This window comes from Phalaenopsis equestris, unplaced genomic scaffold (genome assembly GCF_001263595.1).
Source record: "Phalaenopsis equestris unplaced genomic scaffold, ASM126359v1 Scaffold000206, whole genome shotgun sequence".
Lineage (NCBI taxonomy): Eukaryota > Viridiplantae > Streptophyta > Magnoliopsida > Asparagales > Orchidaceae > Phalaenopsis > Phalaenopsis equestris.
The window spans coordinates 357,443-378,956 of NW_018164648.1; the positions used below are offsets into that span (position 1 = coordinate 357,443).

General features: G+C 38.9%; 1 protein-coding gene across 2 annotated transcripts in view; it reads left to right on the forward strand.

Moving 5' to 3' along the window:
- The window catches only part of LOC110023036 (translation factor GUF1 homolog, chloroplastic), a 147,862-nt gene that overhangs the window by 41,550 nt on the left and 84,798 nt on the right, over positions 1 to 21,514 (forward strand). For both annotated transcript variants that reach the window (XM_020722246.1, XM_020722247.1), the window contains exon 6: positions 7,635 to 7,697. In XM_020722246.1, coding sequence (XP_020577905.1) covers positions 7,635 to 7,697 — 63 coding nt within the window. The remainder of the gene's footprint in view (positions 1 to 7,634; positions 7,698 to 21,514) is intronic.

Genomic DNA, 21,514 nt, shown 5'->3' on the forward strand with positions numbered 1-21,514 from the left:
TCTCTCGAATATATTAGGATATTTATGAATACAATCATGAATGTATCCAAAAATTTCCTGAGAACAAGTTCATCAGATCCATAAAAACTGTTGGAGCATTAGTTAGTTCAAATGACATCACCACAAATTCATAGTGTCCATATCTCATCTTGAAAGTTGTATTCACTATGTCGTCCTCTTTAATCCTCAACTGGTGATAACCTGGACTTTAGATCTATCATTGAAAATATGGAAGACCCTTCCAATTGATCAAATAAGTCATCGATCATCGGCAATGTGCATTTGTTTTTGACTGTGAACTTATTCAACTCTCTGTAATCAAGGCACATTCTGAAGCTCCCATCCTTCTTCTTTACGAATAATACTGGAGCTTCTCAAGGTGAAGTGCTAGGCCTGATGAACCCCTTATCTAGCAATTCCTAATGTTAATGTCTTGTCTTTAAGTTCTTAAATTCATGTCTAGCACTTTTAACTATAAGTGGTTATGTTGTGTGCCTCTAGACCATTCAGTTAAATGGGTATGCCAAGCCCTCTATAAATGAGATAGTTAATTTTAATCACAAAAGCTTATCTTTGGCACATCTTTCCACCTTGAGCTACTTAAGATTAACGCAGGAGCATCCCTTGCTCCCGTTCGCCACCTGACTGTTTTCTTGGACCTGTTTGGTTCATTTTTTTTTCATTCAGATAAGTCAGCCGTCCTCTTGGGTCACTCATAGTTAATTTATTTTTATCTATTCGCTTTTTTGGTATTCTAGGTTTAGTTTTTTTTGTGAGTTTTGTATAGGACCGCCGCCACTATCTGTTTCTCCTTTTAAGGGTTGTATTCAATGATTTGGGTGGTGTTACAACTGTAGCTCTTTTATGAGGTGGTGATTATTTTCTTTATCCCTTTGCACATCCTCCCCACGTCACTTTCAACCGCCCTCCATTGTTGCAGCTGCTTTCGAACAACCACTATCGATGTTTACACCACAATTTTTGCAATTTTAAACACTTGTCCTCGCGGTTGCCTCCTCAGAAAACCATTCCTTTGCTATCAATCTCCCTTGCTGCTGACGACCTGAACAACTGTTCCTAGCTTTTTTCCTAATCTTCCAGCTACCCAAACCCATTTTCTCTGTACCCTTGTGGTTGTTCCAACCGCCACTACTGTCCCCTTCGCAAACGTACTGCTATCCTTGCCAGTTCCAAACTCCTCAACCGCCGTTCCTTCCCGTCCCACACGCTCTGCCTCCAAAACCTCCACCCTATCCCCTTCCTACTTGCCGCCATCATCCAAAACTACTGTCGCACCTCATTATCTAATGTCTTCTTGCTGCCCAGAATTCCAGAAACCGCTACCTTTTTTTTATTGACCGACCAGCTCTTCCACGATCTCGCCACCTTCTAACTTTTCGCCGACCACCACCACCATCACCACCTCAAGATCCACCCTAGTTTAAGCTTGTGTTGTCATTTGTTGTTATTTTTTATTTTAGTGTATCATTTTGTCTTATTTGTTGTAATTTGTCTTTCAAGTGTATTTGATTGTAACTGTCTATTTGCTTTTAATAATGTTATTTGCTTTTTTTTATTGTGGTTTGGGTTAATTCAAGTATCATTAGTTTCAGAGCTAGCCTAACACTAGTCATATCTAAGAGTTTTTAGCATTCGTCACACACAAAACTATCTCCACCCCCCAAAATATTTTCCTCTCCCTATATCATGCCTACACCCATTCCACACCTACCTATACCCAAACCGAATCATACCGCTGAGGAGGCAATCACCAAAACCTAATTAGGAGTTTTCCATGGAAGTGATACAGTAAAAAAATCTACCGAGTCTACAAGGACTTGATGAAGTTGAGGAAAGGGCCCAAGAAGAAGTCACTGACGAGTGGGGTAGTGAGATTCGAAGAAGAGCGAGGGAGAAACACCTAAATTCCTCCTGTATGGATAATTCTAACGGAGAAGTAGACATGCCACAATGCGTTGGGATATATTATGAAAGAAAGCCGAGAGATGAAGTGCCTGTTAGAAATGTAGAGATGAAGTGCCTTTCTGAGAATACATAGATGAAGTGCAGGGTAGAGGATAGAAAGGTGAAGTGCTTGTTGGAGATTTCAGAGATGAAGAGTCACTGCTCTAAGACTTGACTTGAAATATCTGAGAACCATGATTTTGAACTAAAAGTTGATTTGACACATTATGACGGAGACATGGATTTGGATGATTTCATTTAGTAGTTTTAGACCGTGGAACTTTTCTTTGAATATCAGGACGTCCCATCAGACGAAATGGTAAAACTAGCCGCCATAAAATTAAAGAATAGTGCATTATTTTGGTGGTAAAATTTGAAGCACCTATGACAACATGATGAAAAGATAAGATCACTACTTTGTTCTAGATGAAACGAAGATATAGCTCCAATACCTACCAGTTCATTACAGACAAAATGTGCAAACCCTAGGTTCAAAAGGGGAGAGATAACATTGTCGGATGACTACCATATTTTGCAGGCAGAGTGCAACCCTATGATTTTACGGCAAGAGTTCACTCAGGGGAAAATCTAAGCCGACATTGCCTGAGGAGGCACTAGGTCAGTGTGGAGAATAGGTGGAACAATTCCCTTTTTGATATTCTTCGCAGCCTGAAAGTGTTTCAAGTGCCATGAATTTAGAAATACCGAATCAGATTCCACAATCAGGAGAATGATCTTTTTCACGGACTAGGGAGCATTTGAAGAAATAAATAGTGATCCATGAGAAGATGAAGATTTGAAAAAGGATTCTCATTTTTTAGCCGATGAGGAAGAGACGCCAATGATTCCAATTGAACCCAGGAGAGAGAAGACAATAATTGTTTTAGAAGGTATTGAGTTCGAGATAATGGGTGTTCAGACAGAGGAGTATCAATAGGATTGACATTAGATGTCAGAATGTGCCATAGCTTTGTGGAGCCGACATCAGACATATGGCAACCTCAGATAAGAAAAATTCAGAATTTTTAGATATCTATGATATTTCTTGAGTTGCCTCTGCGGAGGGAGGTCCAATATATCCGAGATGAGACTCTTTTGTGTCACATATGGAAGCCCATAGAGAATCATTGGACTATTAAATTAAGTTCAGCAGTATACCCTTCGTCAGGTGGGATGGATTAACCACATTGTTGGAAATCGCCTTAGGAGCTTTGTAGGAAGAAATATCCTACAATTGGATCCAAGTCCTTTCAAGGAAGAAGCAGAAGTCTCTCCTGAGTGCTTGCCCTTCAATTTGACCCAGCTTGCCATAATTTTGTACTAGAGTTGATTTCTTCTTACATATGTGTTTACTTAGATATACTCGGACGAGTATAAGGAGTGGAATAAGCCAATTACAGATTTGATTTCTCCAGGATTGGTTTGAGGGGATACCCATTAATAGGCAGCTCCAGCTCAAGTTGTGCCAAAAGTGGATACTTGTTCTATCACGACGTGCTTTGGGATAACAACACCTACAATAGTGTCATACCTAGAGTTGACAACATTTCTGTTACTTTCAACGAAGCTGACCTGACTACTATGAGGAGACAAATGCTTCAATAAATGAGGTCGAAGCTCCCTCAATATCAAAAGACTTACGGGGGAGTGCCCCCCTGCTCCTAAGGCGAGAGTCCAGCGAACGAAGCCGCGTCCCGACTATTTGCCTGGACCGGTTTGATCTAGTTTTTTTTTTCGATTTTTGAGGAGTCAATCGACCAATCTTGGGTCACTTCTAGTTATCTTATTATTATCTATTAGAGTTTCTGATACTCTAGGTTTTGTTTTTTTTTGTGAGTTTTGTTTAGGACCGCTGCAACGCCCATTTCTCCATTTGAGGACTGTACTCGAGGGTTTTGGTGGTGCTTCGACTGTATTTTTTCTCTCGAGGTATTGATTATCTTCCCTATTTCTTTCCACATCCTCACCACGTCGCTCCAACCGCCCACCATTGTTGCAGCCGCCCCCGGACCATTGTTGTTTTTATTGTAGTTTTCCCAATTCAAGACACCTGCCCTCGCTCTAGCTGCCCTGGACAACTGTCCCCTTGCTGTCCTGTTGGCCCCTGACATCCGCAGTCACTGCCATCGTCATTCCACCTCACTGCAGATGACCCGAATAGCTATTCCCGGCTTTTTTCCTGCCGTTCCATTCATCCATACCCTTTTCTTTGCAACCTTGGGGCTGTTCAACGACCACCACCATCCCCTCTGCAACCGTACTGCTGCCCCTGCCTGTCCCAGCCTCGCCAGCCACTACTCCTTCCCTTCCCATGTGCTGTTGCCTCCAGAACTTGTGCATACCCTCTTCACATTTGCTGCCATCATCCATAATAGCTGTTCCACATCATTATCCTTGAAAAGTGTGCATATTCCATTAAACATAAAAGAAAAATACAAAACAAAGAAAAGCGGTCTTATTTTTTTGGAGGATGAAAAAAAGCTCTGAAGTATTCAAGAACGAGGAAAAGGAAAAACTACTTGAGATCGCCTTTTGTGCGCAAAAGTGGGTGGCTTTGTTAAGCTCCCGATGAACAACATGAAAAACTACCGGGCTAAAAGAAGGAAGAATGGCAGAAGTATGGCATTTCTCCGGCTTGTTCATCCTAGCTTTTTGATTCATAGAGTCCCTCATGAAATTGATGATATTAGTGTTTACTTCAATGATGATGCCCTTGACCTCCAACATCCATGGTTGAAATTACATTGTTCATCCTAGCTTTTTGATTCATAGAGTCCCTCATGAAATTGATGATATTAGTGTTTACTTCAATGATGATGCCCTTGACCTCCAACATCCACAGTTGAAATTACAGCTGTTCCACGTCATTATCCGCTGACTGCTTGCTGATTGGAACCTGGGAAAATGCTACCTTGTTGTTTCTATAGGTCGACCAGCTCCTCTACCATCTCATCACCTTCCGACCCCCTCGCCGATCACCACGATCACCCCAAGATCTACCTTAGTTTGAATTTGTGTTGTCATTTGTTATTATTTCCGATTTCAACATTGTTATGTCGTATTTATTATAATTTCCCTTTCATGCGTGCTTGGTTATAACCGCCTATTTGTTTTTAGTAATATTATTTATTTTTCATATTGTGTTTTGGGTTAATTCCATATCTGAGTTACTTGGGATGAATTAACTTATTGTCGTTAATTAGGCTCTCTTTACGTTGCAACTCAAAGACTTCTAATATTGACAGATTTGGTAAATTGGTTTCCCGGGGATGATAAAATTATATTTTTTTTTATTAAGTTTACTTCCATCCCAACAATCATTATCTCGACAATAAATTGAAACCCAAAATATTAAATTTGAGCCTAATCAATCTTTTTAATAAAAACTGCTTTCGTGTGGGTGGGAGTACTCAATTATGTAGATTTGCTTCCACATCGGAAACCTCAAACCTCAGTGTAAATAGGCCTTGATCTAATTTCAAGAGAAATCTGGTTAAACAAAAGCAATCGACCTAAAAGAAAAACCTACTTCTAGCTTCTCTCATGTTAAGGAAGATGTCAAATGACATGTATATATGTGGATGTGCAAACCTACAAGTAATATAAAATTACGGAAACATAACCATCAACACATGGAAGTTTTTTTTACCTACTCAATGACAGAGCCCCACATATAGGTCCTATCTCAGTAAATTCAGACCCAAAACACTAAATTTGAGCCCAAGCAACCTTTTTAATTAAGAATGTTTTTTTGTGTGCGGGAGTACTTAAATATGCGGATTCAATTCCAAATAAGAAATCTCGAGCCTCAATATAAATAGAATTTGATCTAATTTCAAGTGAAATCTGGTTAAATAAGATCAATCAACCTAAATAAAAAAAAAGGACATATTTATGTCTTCTCTCTCATATTGAGGAAGTTCAAAGTTTGTTTTTTACTTGAGCTGTTGAATATGATTTATTTTAAAGGAGAAAAAAGGATTCTTGGCTTGTGTTGTAAAACTCTACTAACTAGACCTAAGCAAATCAGCTTTATGGTTGAGCTTATCTTGTCGAAAATGTTAGGGCAAACATATATGCTTTAGGGATTTAAACACGAAAATTCTTTTTCGGCACATAACATTACTGGTGTTGCACGGCTGAAATTTGTTTTGCAAAGCATCTCTGACACGGCGTTTTCCTCCAAAAGCTGATCCGGTTTGGACCGAACTAGTTCAGTTGAGAGGGGGAGGGCGCTGCTGAACTGGCCCCTCCCCTTTTCATTAGGCAGAAAATTTCCCGCCTTCTTATTTTCATTTTCCACCCATCCTAATTCTATTTATACTTGTTTTTAGGTCTTACGGAGGCAGTTTATTATATTTCAGATTTCAGATTTGTGAGGACAGCCGCCGACGTCCTGTTTTCCCTGTCAAGGGCTATATCTGACGGTTAGGGTGGTGCTCTAACTGTATCTCTCTCTGCTGTTGGTTTTATCTCCGAACCCTTTTCCGACTTCCACCTGCACTTTCTGCAGATCGCCTCCTGCCATCCTCATCTAGCAGCTGTTCTCCTACAAACTTCCTGTCACCTCCCTCTAGCACCTACTGTTCACCAGCATCCCAGATTCTCCCAGTCAGCCTCTGCCACATTCCATGTACCTGCTGCTACCTTACGGTTCCACTACTTCTGCGGACTCCCCACTCCCGTAAATTCCCTGTCCAGTAGCCAAGCCAAAATTCCTCCTTCCTGTTGAGCCGCTGACTGCATTACCTCTGTAGCCATGAACCTCCCCCCCTCCCTGTTGTTACTGTAAGGCCATCTAGGGCCTCCACCTGCTGTAACTTCACTTCTTTCTCCTGCAACCCGCCTTTTCTCTGCTGGTTCAGCTAACTGCAGCCCAACAGCAATCCCTTCCCCAATTCCTTCCCCACTACAGCCCAACTCCAATATCCCAACAGCAGCCTTCACCCTTTCCTTCCCCTCTACAGTCCAATCTACAGCTCAACAGGGGCCCTTCCCCAATTCCTTCCCCGCTGCAGCCCAACTCCGACAGCCCAACAGCAGCCTTCACCCTTTCCTTCTCCCACTCTAGTGTAACCCTAATCATTCCAACCGCAGCTCTCCCTCTTTTCTTCCCCATTGGAGTCTGAACCCGTACAACCCCTCCTAACCTTGCTGCCATCTCCCTCCACCCCCACATACAACCGCAACACCACCACCATGATCCATGCCCTTGCTTTGTGTTCGTATCATGTTTTCTTATTGCAAGTGTTGTTGTCTGTAATACCTTGAAATTCAACAATAATATTATTATTTTTGTTGTGGTTTGGATTTAACTCCGGTATCAGTATCTTTTTATTTTATCACCCTTGTTGTTAATGTTGATGATTAAACTTTTACATGATTAATAACTGGCCATTGTTTGGATAATAGATTTACATGTGGGCAGCTACCTTATATTTATTTTTGGTTTACGAAACCTTACCAATTCTCTTAGTCTACACAATTCAGTCGTCTCTCTGAACTGGGTCATTTTCATGACTCCAATATGAAAGTATGAATTTTTGGAAAAACATGATTGGCATGCATGATTCTTTTTTTCGAAGATGTAACAGGTATAATTATAGTTTAAAGTTGGATTATCGTGCATATTTTTGAACTGATCAAATTTTCGAGTTTTTGTATTATAGGTGTTAAATAAGATTGATCTACCTAGTGCTGACCCAAATCGTGCTGCCAAAGAGATTGAAGAGGTGTGTTTTGGCCAGCTTTCAAATTTATGGCTTTATTATTTAGCGTCTCCTTCAACTGCTGCTTCCTCTATAATTGAAAATTCACTTGCATATGAAAATGACCGTGCTTACATCTCTGTGCTTATATTAGATTTTAAAATATGCCGAGGAGCTCGCTTCATACTTTGACGTTTTTCCTTGGTTGTTTTGATCGCTGGCATATTGAATTGCAGGAAGGAAATCTGATATTTTTATCAATTTAAGGAGATACTCATTATCTGAGCAGCTAGTTTTTCAGTTAAAGCCATGTTTTTAAGTATGCATTTGATGCTATTGCTTGTTCCTTTTTTACCTAAGCAAGCATTTACCGTAATTGATGTTGCATCCAAGTTGTTTGCATCATTGGTGTGTTGAAGTGCTTAAGAGGATATATGAAATGTTGATTAATTTGATGGGACACAAATCTTTGAAAGCTAGAGAAAATTTGGAAGAGATTGTTTATGGAAGCCATGTTTTAAAGATTCATTTGATGCTATGATATATTTGCGTTTTATCTTGTAAACGTAAGGATTGTTTGATTGCAAGTAAAATGAGTGTACTACATTCCAAATGCAGATGTTTTAAAAAGTAGTGTGTTTAGTTTTGACGAAAATAGAATGCAATGTAAAATTTCATTGAATTTCAAATGTAACATTTAGTTTATTTCTAGCGTATTCTAAATTCATCAGTTTTGGGTGAGTTTCAAATACACTATAAACTATAAACTGCAGTTGTTGTTGTCGCATGCCTCCATCGGCCACCAATCATTTAAACATATAATCTTGGAAGAAAAACTTCAGAAGGAATTCTTAAAATTCTTATTACAAATCTTCAACTATATGGTTACATATATAAGGAAACCGGTCCCTCTTAATTTACAATCTTACCAAGTATATCTAGCCTAAATATGGAAAGGAATTAGTTTTGAAATAAACATAAATAGGAAGAGAATAAAACTAATCAAGAAGTTTCTCAAATTATCTCCAATTATTAAGGAGGCTGATCCTCTTATATTTTCACATCCCCACTCAACTTAGGTTGTTTATGTTGTAACCAAACTTGGGTTTTAAATTCTGAGAAGTTAATTCACAGAAAAGCTTTGACGAAGGCATCAACAACTTATTGGTGTGTCGTGATATAACTTAATTGTATAATTCCATCATTAACTTTTTTTGAGAAAGTGCCTATCAAATTAAATATGTTTGATTCTGTCATGATGCACAACATTCTTGGCAATACTGATAGCTGCTTGTCTGTCATAAAATATTTGTGTAGTCTTATCCGAGGCACACCCCAATTCCCTTAACAATTTTTGAACTTTGATTCCTTCACAGATTCCCAAGACAAGTGTCATATACTCTGTTTCTGCACTTCTTTTGGAGACAACAACTCGCTTCTTAATTCTTCATGTGCCGTATTTTCTCATACATAGGAGCAATTGTGAGTGAGTTCCCCAACCCAACTTGCATCAGTGTAGACTTCTTCCTCTCTGTTTCTAATTCTCTCAAACAAAAATACCTAATCGGAAGTCCTCTTGAGAAACATTAGGATTCTCTATACCATCTTGAAATGCTCTTCATTTGAGTTTTTCATAGGCTCACAATACTAACATAATATGCAAGATCTGGTATAATATGTGAAAGTTAGATGAGTTTTTCTTCCAATCTTTGACATCTTCCCACATCCGTAGATATACTTTTTTCTCCCCTAATAAACTTCATGTTGGGATTCATTGAAGTATCAGTAGATTTGCATCCAATTGTCCCTATTTTTTTTAGCAAATCTAGGTTACATTTCCTTTGTCATATAACAATGCCCTTTTTAGACCTTGATACCTCCATACTTAGGAAATATCTCATTCTTCCTAGGTCTTTGATTTAAAAATCAGTGGCAAGCAATTATTTGATTTTAAGAATTTTCCTTTCATCATCACTAGTAAGTAACATATCATCCGTGAAAGTATGCATTTGCCTTATTACATCGAAATAGTATAACAAGTATGCATGTAAGTATCTATGATGTTAAAAAATGAGCCCTGTTATCTATTAGTATAGTAGATAGTTTCCTATCTTCATTTACATGCATTAAAAAGAAATAATTACTAAGGGCGCGCTTCACACAAAAAATGAGCGGGCCCTATTACATTTTCTAGAAGTATGTAAAAAGAGCGCTTGTTTGAAATTCATATGAAAAGCAAAGTTGGGTGCTAGTTGTGTTGGAGATGCCGAAGGTCACACTTCATGGAAGAACTAAGAAATCACATAATATTTGAGTTGTCTTCTTCCACAATGAGGCCTTTGAGCTCAAACATACTTGGTTGGCAGGAGGCGGATTGCCAGGAGTTCCACTTGAGAGTTATCCTAATATTTGAAATGTTGTCTCGCAACAAATATGCCCATATCGCGTTTGTCTCAGATAATGGAGCTGGTGTCTATTGTCCCAGAAGGTAAAAGGGCACCATTAACATTCATTTAACAATTTGGGGGGATACCAGATAGGTTGGGACCACGTGGAAGGTTGGCTAGCATCCCATTGCCCCCGAAATGGGTAAATATGAGTCTTCGTTAGAGCTTCAAGGATTCTCGCATCAATAATTGTTGGTGTACCATGTGGTCAGCAATGGACTTTGGCGTTAAGAGCCCATCAAAATTGATGGATCACATACACTGAGTTTGGGCAATTATGCGCTTCTGTGCTGTGCCGAGATACCGCTTTGTCGAAGTAGTTGAATGAGGGAAAAAAAAATCCCGATTACATCATGGCCTCATTGGTTTTGCACAATAATAAATAGTTAGAAATAAGATGATCCCGGTCTTCAAAACTGATGCAGACCCTTGGACAGGTGAGGTTGTCCGTTAATCCACTCTTGACGAGCCAAGAATGTGTCTGTATTGCATTGTGATTAAAGTGCTGCAAAAAAAAAAGCAACGAACTTTGGTGTTACGAGCCCACCAACAGTGATGGATCGCATACACTGAGTTTGGGCAATTATGCGCTTCTGTGTTGTGCTGAGATCTTTGACCACTTTGTCGAAGTTGTTGAATGAGGGCAAAAAAAATCCCCAGGACATCATGGCCTCGTTGGTTCCGCACAATAATAAATAGTTAGAAATAAGATGATCACGGTCTTCAAGACCGAGGCAACCCCTTGGACAGGTGAGGGTGTCTGCCAATCCGCCTTGACGAGCCAAGAATGGGTTTGTATTGCATTGTGAATAAGGTGCTGCCAAAAAAAAAAAAAAAAACTTTCGCGAGGATGGAGCTGGAGTTTGCCGAGCTAGCCAAAGTTGGTCTCATTGGACAAAAATGTGGCCTCGTAAGCAAGGGCGGTAATAGTTCTCCCTGTATGCAATTTAGTAAGCTCAATGCAATCATCCTGGAACAATCTCACATCCCAGATTGTGTTTATAACTAGTGTATGATTAGCTTAACCTTGAGAATATTCTTTAGATCTCATGGTGTTGGTAAACCTCTTAAACCATGCCCTTAGTGATTGCTTAAACCATAGAGTGACTTTCTGAGTTTGCATACTAGGTGTTTTTTAGCATCATTCTCATGTTCTGGCGGTATCTCTATGTACACTTCTTCAAGGTTCCCATTCATGAAGTCATTTTTTATGTCAAGTTGTTGATGTTGTCTCCATTTTTTGTTAACGACTATTGAGAGAATTTTGATAGTGTTCAGTTTTGCAATTGGGGCAACGGTCTTCTGATAGTCAATCCCAAGCTTGAGTGAAACCTTTTGTATGCAGTTTATTTTGAATTTCTCAATGTTACCATCAGTTTTCTACTTGACCTTGAATACTCATTTGCATTTAACTGTTCTTTTATCTGGAGGAAGCTTAGTAAGAATCCATTTGCCATTATGCTTTAATACTTGAATCTCCTATTCAACTGCTTTCCTTTATTCTAGAATTTTCAGAGTTTCATGATGGAATTTTGAAATCTGCAGATGTTAGATACAAAAGCTTTATAGTAGGAGGACAGCTTCCCATAAGCTACATAATCCCGAATTGGATATTTTGTATAGCTTCCCTTATCATCAACACCAGAAGAGGAAGAAGTTGACTTATGAATTCTAGAATTCTTATCTAAAATTTCAAGTGAATGTGGACTCAGTTGTTGGCTTTAGCAGCTCTGACTTTACAAGTCTTCCACATGCTCAGGGGTTTTTTTTTTTCTTGTATATGCACAAAGTTCTTTGGTACAAGCTTCAGGTTAGGTTTTTCGGACATCCTCAAGCAAGATATTTTCATGCAGTGGTGTTTGAGTGGTAGAAGGGCTAGGTGGAAGAGGGGTAGGTCTTGAGGTGTCGTTAAGCGTCATTCCAAAATTGATGTTCATTTGCACTCACCTCATGAATATCAGATTTGTGATAGTAGGATTGATTTTCAAAAAATGTGGCATCAATGGAGTTGTATTTTCTGTTAACAAGTGTAATTCTTATAGCCCTTTTTGTTGGAGACATACACAAGAAAAATATACTTCATGAATTTAGGGTCAAGTTTTGTGTGGTTTGGGTAATTTTGATTGTAAACAAAACACACCAAAAAAAATTAAATGGTACAATAGGAGAGAAAGCTCTAACCTGTGGTTAGATACTCATTTAGACATTAACTGTTGCTATAAAATAAAGTACCTGACTAGGCCTTCGATTGATTATGTATGTTGCAGTAAGAACTGTTTCACCCCAAAAATATTTTGGTTTTTGATGATAAATCATAATTGAGCATAATATATCAAGACGATGCATATGTATTCTTTCAAATATCCCATTTTACCATGTGGTATCAATACATGTCCTCACATGGATAATTCTATTTTTTGACATATAAGATCCAATGAAAGAGTTAAAATATTCTTTTGCATTATCAGGTTTGAGGATCTGAATTTTGTATTGAAATTGAATTTGAATCATGTCATGAAAGGTTTGAAAGATTTAGGCAGTTTTAAGTTTCTTCTTCACTAAGAATACCCATGTAGTTCTAGTGTGATTGTAAATAAATGAAACAAACTATCTAGCTTCACTTAGGGTTCTTACTTATGAAGGTCCTCCAATATCACTGTGGATAATAAAAAGAATATTGTAAGTGTACTGGGTCGTGTAATAAAGATTTCTAGTGTGTTTGACAAGTTGACAAATCGTATATTGATAAGTACTAGGTTTTTTTTTGATAAACAAATCCATATACAATTTTGCAACCTAATTGAAATGAGGATAACCCAGACGACAATACCATAACAAGACTTATTTTTTAATGGATATTGACTCAACAAATTTTGACTCAGATGTATGAGAGAAAAATGGAGGTGAGATCACTTGTGTGTTTAGAGAGAGACTTTCCTTGAGCAGATATACATTTTGATGCTTTTCAACAATGCCTATCTTATTCCCTGAATCCACCTCTTGAAATTCACAAGAATTTGTAAGCAATGTATTTATACATTTCATATCATGAGTAGGCTTACTGATTAAAATTAAATTACGGTTCTACTGTGAAACATATAAATAGAGGAAAGAGTAATATACCTAGAGAGCTTCACTTCTCCTATTTTAGCAATTTTTTAGCGTAATCCATCTGCAAGTTTGATAGGTCTATATGTAAAAGCCTCTTGATAGTTGTTTAGAGCATTGATGTCTCCAGTCATGTGATAAAAAACTTTTGAATCTATGATCCAAGGTTTAAATCTCTCATTGATGGCAAGATGGGAGAATGATATGTTACCTCGGTGTGTCATGAGGCTGGTGTGTTGTTCTGAATTACTCATAATGAGTTTTTTCAATACTTCAAGCTATTGCTTGGTGAATAATTCAGTAGACATTTCAGATGTTGTAGCAGCATTAGCTTTGCTCTCTTGATTTTTCCTTCTATGTCTCGGTTTCCAATTTGTAGTATTTCCATGGAGTTTCCAACATTTATTTTTGAAGTGCCCAATTTTCTTGTAATAGTCACATGTGGGATGATTCTTCTTGAACTTTGAGTCATGTGAAGAATTATGGGATGATAGAGCTGAGATTTTAACACTTGAAGAACTCCTATTTCCAGTCGTCGTAAGCTTTTTTCTACTCTCTTCCTTTCTAACGTCAGCAGAAGCTTCAAGGGTAAATGGAAGAGGATTTATTCCCATGGTCATCCCTCTCAATTCATCCAATGCCTTAGTTAATCTCACTAGGAATTTGATAGTTCTCTTATTCTTGATGATTGATTTTTACATCACAGTATCGTGTGGACATTTCCACACATATAACTCAAATATATCCAATTAAGTCAATATTTTGTGAAGGTGTTGAAATATTGAGTGTAACTTAGGTTTCTTTTTTTTACTAAGATCATGTAGTTTGGCTTCAATCTCAAACAATTTTTTAGTATTCTTAGTGCTGGAATAAGTTTCTCTTGAAGTCTCCCATATTTCTTGGCTGTTTTGTAGAGCAAGAAATTTCTCCTAATTCAACGATCATTGAGTTGACTAGCCAAGATATAATTAAATGATTTTGAATCTTTCTTTTGTGATTGTTAGGATCAGTGAGCCCATGAACTATGCTCTCTTCTATAAGATAATCCTCTTTTTTCTTTTCCATAAAGGTACATAAGTAGGATTGAGATCATTGAAGGAAGTTATAACCATTAAGTTTATGATTTGTTGAGAAATATAGGGCAAAGAAAAACAGGAATCGACACAAAACCACAGAGATTTAACGAGGTTCGACAAAAATGCTTGCGTCCTCGAGAGCAGAGCGGCGAATTCACTATTTCATAGGAGTCCAGTACACACCCATAGGGTTATAGATCATATATATATATATAGATAAAACCCACAAATAAAATTACTAACACGCCCTCAACCCACTTATCTCCAAGAGACACATCTCTTCTCTCTAAAAGACACTCCTCTTCATTCCAGGCGACACACCTCTTCATTCCAGGAGACACACCTGTTCAATTTCAAGAGACTCCAAATTCTAGTATATGAGCCATACCTAACAAATCTTCACCTTGGCGAATATCCGACCCCTTAGGAGAAGTACATATATCTAAAAAATCTCTATCTTGGCGAATATCCAGCCTCTTAGGAGAAATAAATATACGTAAGGGGCTGAGCCTTGCTTGCAAACCGATTCTCTTGGACGCGAACCTCCTTTGCGAACTCCACCTGCAGTTCGCCTTCGTGATCTCCTGCAGTTCGCTGAACTGCCGAACTGCCTCTGTCGCGCGAATTCTTAAAACCCTCGCCTCGCGCGAACCTCCTCTGCGTCGCGAATCCTCACTCGGACTGAACTCTATCACGCGAAGATCTCCTGCTCGCAGACCCTCGCACCAATTTCAACGAGGCACACGGGCGAACCGTCACCTCTACTTGGGTTCGCAAGCGATCGGACAGACTTCGACGACCGCTTCTTCTGTGACAGGCAGAGGCGACGGTTGGTCCGTGTGCCTCGCTGAAATTGGCACGAGGGTTCTGCGAGCAGGAGATCTTCGCTTGACAGAGTTCGGTCAAGATGAGGATTCACGATGCAGAGGAGGTTCGCGCGAGCAGGCGAGGGTTTTGCGAATTCGCGCGACAGAGGCAGTTCTGCGAACTGCAAGAGATCGCGAAGGGCGAACTGCAGGTGGAGTTCGCAAAGGAGGTTCGCGTCCATGCGAATCGGTTTGCGAGCAGGGCGCAACCTTCTTCCAGGTTCGACGACACAAGTAGTGGAATCGCGACCAGTGCAAGTTCGACGACGCAAAGGAGTTCGTGAATCGTCACAGCAGTTCGCGAGTCGCGTGCGGGAAGGAGTTCCCGCGGCTAGAGGAGTTTGCGAATCGTCGCAACTGCTTGCGAGAACGATTTCCAGTGGGAGTTTGACGAATTCGGAGGTTTACGAACTCCTTCGTCTGGATGCAGCAAACTGTCAAATTCGCCGAACTCCCTCGGGAAATCCTTCTCACTAGCAGTTGCGACGATTCACAAACTCCTCTAGCCGCGGGAACTCATTCGCGTAAGCGACTCGCGAACTGCTGTGACGATTCGCGAGCTCCTCTGCGTCGCCTAACTCGCACTGGTTGCTATTCCACTACCTTCGTTGTCGAACCTGGAAGAAGGCTGCGCCCTGCTCGCAAACCGATTCGCTTGGACGTGAACCTCCTTTGCGAACTTCACCTGTCGTTCGCCCTTCGCGAAATCCTGCAGTTCGCCGAACTGCCAAACTCGTCTCTGTTGGCGAATGCTCAGAACCCTCGCTTGCTCGCGCAAACCTCCTCTGCGTCGCGATTCCTCACCTGGGCCGAACTCTGTCGCGCGAAGATTTTCTACTCGCAGAACCATCACGCCAATTTTAGCGAGGCACACGGGTGAACCCTCGCCTCTGCATGTCGCGGAAGAAGCTGTAAGCTGTTGTCGAAGCCCGTCCGATCACCTGCTAACCCAAGTCTATTGTCGAAGCCCGTCCGATCACCTGCTAACCCAAGTACCGAAGCCCTTCGCGATGCCGAACCGTTGAAGCCTGCTTCGTCTTCCTCTGGGCCGAAATCAGAACTGCCGCCAACCTTGCCGAATTTCCTCCAAACCATCCAAACCCTAGCCTTTGAACTCCTCTGCGAAATCTTCCTCTTCCCTGCGCCGGTCTTTTTTTCTTCCCTACCCTACAACCCGGCTCTAATGCCAATTTTGAGAAATTTAGGGCATGAGAAACAAGAATCAACACGAAACTAGAAGAACACAGAGATTAAACGCGGTTCGTCAAAGATGCTTACGTCCTCGGGAGCAGAGCGGCGAATTTACTATTTCAGAGGAGTCCAGTATATACCCATAGGGTTATACATCATATATATAGATAAAAATTACAGTTAAAATTACTAACACGCCCTCGCTATCCCCAACACATTTATCTCCAAGAGACACACCTCTTTTTTCCAAGAGATACACCTCTTCAATTCCAAGAGACTCCAAATTCTAGTATATGAACCTTACCTAACATGGTTTGTGATAAAGGAGGAAAGTTTTGGGGTTGTTTAGACATAATTCCTAATCTTTGATTCAGAACTAACCTCTGAAGTAGAGCGTGATGTCTTTATTCCGAACTTGGTCATAAAACCTATGCACGTTTACGGTTGGAAATAATTCTTGGCTGTTGCTTGCTAGCTGCTTCTAATTGCAAGATTACTTGATGCTTCTTGCCACCAGAAGGAGGAATCCAACATTTTTGTTGGTTGTTGCTTGCTGCAGGAGGTGAGGAACGTCTATTGATTACTACCTGCAGCCGCTCTACTTACTTGGGAAGGAGCATTTGGATTGCCGACAGGAAAGCAAGTGACTAGAGCAGTGAAAATTTTGAGTGACGTATAAATGCGTGAGGAATTCTGCGGAGGGTCTGTAAGCTGGCGGTTGAAGGGAGAGGCCCCGATATTGGTGACAGGAGGAAAGAGGAGCCTGGGAGGGCCAAAAGATGAGGGCTGAGCTGACACATGAAAAACAAGAGAAGATTGACGGAGGAGGGATAGGAGGGCCGACGGATGAGAGCTGTTGCAGAATTTAGATGGAGGTACTAGACGAGCAATCTAGATGAGTGGTTGAAACAATCATGCGATCGAGAAGAGCGGACAACACAAGAGAGCGATATTATCTTGCTAATGAGACTATAGAGCAATCCAATCTAACATTCGACAACATCAATCAACACAAACGAGCTACCTGTTTGAAGCCAAAGTCAGACAATGAAGATGCCATAATCTCATGAAGAATAACTTGGAATGGAATTTCCAATTTTTTTTTACAAATCTTCAACTATATGGTTATATATATATATATAGGAAAATTAGTCCCGCCTAATTTATAATCTTACCAATTATATCTATTCTAAACATGAAAAAGAAATAATTTCGAAATAAACATAAATAGGAAGAGAATAAAACTATTCAAGAAATTTATCAAATTATCTTTGATTTTTAATACTATTTGAATAATATTCAAATTTTTATATTTCATTAAAAAGAAATTGCATTGAATTTTTTTTTTGTGAAATATAGATTTTATGTATTTCAAAAGCTCTAAAATTTAATCATTTTTTTAATAATAAAACCATTTAAAATTTCACATAACCTTAACTTTGTAATGGGCTTTAAATGAGTCGAGTTGAGCTTGAGCCAGCCTCGACTCGAGCTTGAGCTTGAGCTTATTTAATTAATTGAGTTTGAGATTGAGCTTAAGTTTACGAGTTCGAGCCGGCTCATTAGCTTGCTTGTTTATTATGAAAGAGAGAAAATAATATTAATTTAAACTAGTGCTCTAATAAAATGAGGAATATAATGAGTAATTATGAGAAAATTAATAAGAAATCACTTAATATAAAACATAAATATCTTTTTTTAAGTATCCTTAATATTTTAAAGATAAATTCTTGAAATTTAATATATTTCAAGTATATTTTATATTTAAAATATTTTAACTAAGCCGACTCACTAGCTAACAAGTCGAGTCTGGACTGGCTTGAGCTTTGCTTGTTAACTCATCAAGCTTAGCTCATAAGCCACTTATCGAGCCAAGTCTAAGCTGACTCACGAGTCGGCTTAGCTCACACCCCTACCTTAGTTTATATTTCTGTGTTTAGGCCTGATCTCGCTTCTTATGTCGTGGCCTTGCCCAACCCACTCATCTCCATTTGTGTTGAATCGAATTGAGGCCAATGTTATAACTGAAATTTTAATAAAAAATGTAAGAATGATATAAATAAATAAAAACTTGTAGATGTGTCGAATCAAATTAAATGTCTAGACAATTTGTTTAAGTGAAGTTGAGAAGGGGCTTCTACAATCCTTTCGTTCGTAGCCTACAAAGAATGAACGAGCGACTTGGAGAGCAGAGTGATCAAGAGAAGGAAGAAGCAGAAGAAGATAGAGAGGGAAGAAATCCCCACTTGCATGTGTTGGATGCTTTGACTCTTGCGTAGAAGAAGAAACCCTAGCCGTCAAAAGAGGAAGAACTACAACTTTGCGGAAGAGCTTTGCATTCGACGCCATTGTTGAGTCGAGGAAAGTGTATCGTGCCGAACCCTTGTCTAAAGGAGAAAGGGGGAGGAGATCGACTTGCTGTGTAGGTCGAAGTCGAGCCACGCTCGAAGGAAGAACTCGAAGGAAGAAGAAAAGACGGTGTGCGGCTTTGTCGAGAGAAGGAGAAGCATGCCAAGTGCTCGAAAGGGGTTGCGAGTATTATGTGCGAAGAAGTACATGTAACGGTTCTGTACGCGGGTGGGGGGGAATGGGGAAAACGAAGGAACAGAGAAGAAGAGTCAAACAGACGGAAAAGAAAACAAAGAAGTGAAGAAGATGGAAAGCGAGGTGTCAGAAATGTAGGAGACAAGTTGCTTTGTAAAATAATACGAGTCAATAACTTACTAAGAGAGTCGGAGACACGTGCGGGTTCGATCGAAGAAGACTCGAACCTTAACTGCTCACGTGTAGAGGAAGAAGAGGAGCGGCGGAAAGAAAAGTCGAGTTGCGTCGTGTGAGTAGGAGGCGATGTCAATGCAAAACCCCCAGCATCGAGGTGAGCACTTTTATTTTTAAATTATGGTAATGATGTTGTATTTCTTCTAAATCACTCACATTAGAATGCCATTAGTTAAGATAATTTTTTAGTGCAACTAAAATATGATTATTCAACCTTATTACTCAATTTGATCATTTATAAATGAATGTTAATGATTTGCATAATTATCCTTATTTACTATATATGCATGTTATAAAAGAAAATTATTAGATGATATTTAGAAGTAAATGAAATGATTTACAGTATGCTTACATATGCATGTTTGGCTATGATGGAGTCACCCCTTGATAGTACTAGTTGTGGAACACTAATGAACCCATGCTCGTAAATAGAAAAAAATATTGATATTGAAGTACTTTAAGTGATATATTTTTAGACGGTGCTTCTGTGACGGTTGTATATATATGAAATGATATTGATATAGATTCTTTGAATTGTATTAATAAATATTTATGTTGATTTATAAAAAAGCTTAACTAAGTTAAATGTTGCCGAGATGAAAATGATTAGTTGGATGGGTGACTTTACACTTAGAGACAAAATGCAAAATGAATGTATTTGTGATAGGGTTGGTGTAGCTTCAATGATAAACAAAATTAGAGAGAGTCATCTTAGATGATTTGGTCACATTAAACGACGAACATCTGATGATCCGATTTGAAGAGTAGATGCTTTAGTTTCGATTTGAAGGTAGACCTGGGAAGACTTGGGCATATTATATTTAAAATGATCTTAAATTATTATAATTAATGAAAATATGACACTAAATAGGACACAATTAAGAAAAAGGATTCATGTAGCCGACCCCACTTAGTGGCATAAAAGTTTTTGTTTTTGTTGTTGCTGTATAAAGAAGCTTATTTTTCTTTGTCCTTGTATTGATGTAATTTATGAGTATGAATATTCGCTGACTTATTTAGTTTATTATATTTGAAACTAATTTTTCAGGTTAATTAAGCGATCAAAGATGTGCGATAGAAGAGAAAACATTTATAGAAGATACGAACGACAAGTAAAGAGGTAAAATTAAATTTTAATGCTCAAGTTAATTTGATTAGTGACTCTTCATCTTTTTAATTAAAGATTAATATAAAAAAAATTAAACTCACACCATCCGATCGCTGTACGTTTTTTATTTAATTTCAAGCACCGAATTGGGTTTTAATAGTAGAAGAAGAGACAGAGTTGCAGCGAAAAAGAAGGGGACTAATTCATGTTGGATGGAGCTCTTGTTTGAGAGTTAGCAGACAACTAGAGGAATTTTCGGCATTTAGAGTCTAATTATATTTTAATGAGTGAATTATATATATTACACCTAAATCGCGTTCTTTCCCTCCTTTGTTTTGTGGGCGAAGAGCATCAAAAAATCAAGTAGGAAGAATGGGAAGTGTCATTTTTTTTACAAAAGTTGAAGGTATTCAACTTGCTTCCACCTGTCGTCTGAATTTGATTGGGAAATTTCTATATGATCATCCTATGGATCTTATTCGCAAGAAATTTGAACTTATGCACTTTGTTGGGGAGTGAAAAATTGGACTATTAGATAAGAGACACATTATTATTCAAATTAATAATGAAGAAGATTGCACTCGCTTATTTGCTAGAAATATAATCTTGATTGATAACAGAACAATGAAGATTCTGAAATGGTTTGCGGGTTTTAATCCACAGACGAAACCGCCAATAATTCCGGTTTGGATTCACCTTCTTAGTCTGAAATTTCATTATTTTTCTAAAAAAGTATTGTATTTTATTGCCTTAGCTTATGGTAAGCTACTCAAGACGGACATTCATACTTTTAATCTTTCTCGTCTATCTGAAGCCAGAGTACTTGTTGAAAGAGACATTAATTTTTCATCTTCTGAAGAAATTTGGTTGGGCACACAATATCATGGATATTGACAGAAAATAGAGATTGATCTTTTGCCTTCGTATTGTTTGAACTGTCGTATGTTCGACCACTCCAGTTCTCAATGCCATAATCTACATCCTCACCTCAGATCAAAAAAGCAAAGTGCTCCTCTAGAGGCAGTGGTTCCAACTCCTGATCAGCTCAACGTTATTGACATTATCGATCACAAAAGGATACACCTGAAGAAGTCACTATTCTCGCAAGCAATATATCAACCATTCAGTCTCCACACATTGCTGTAGCTCACCCGTCTTTGGAATTTCCTATCGTGGAGGCGAGAGAGATTCTTCATACTCTGCCTGCCCTAGAACCTATCACTGATATTACGTTTGAAAATACTTCTGCTGCTTCACTACCGCCTCA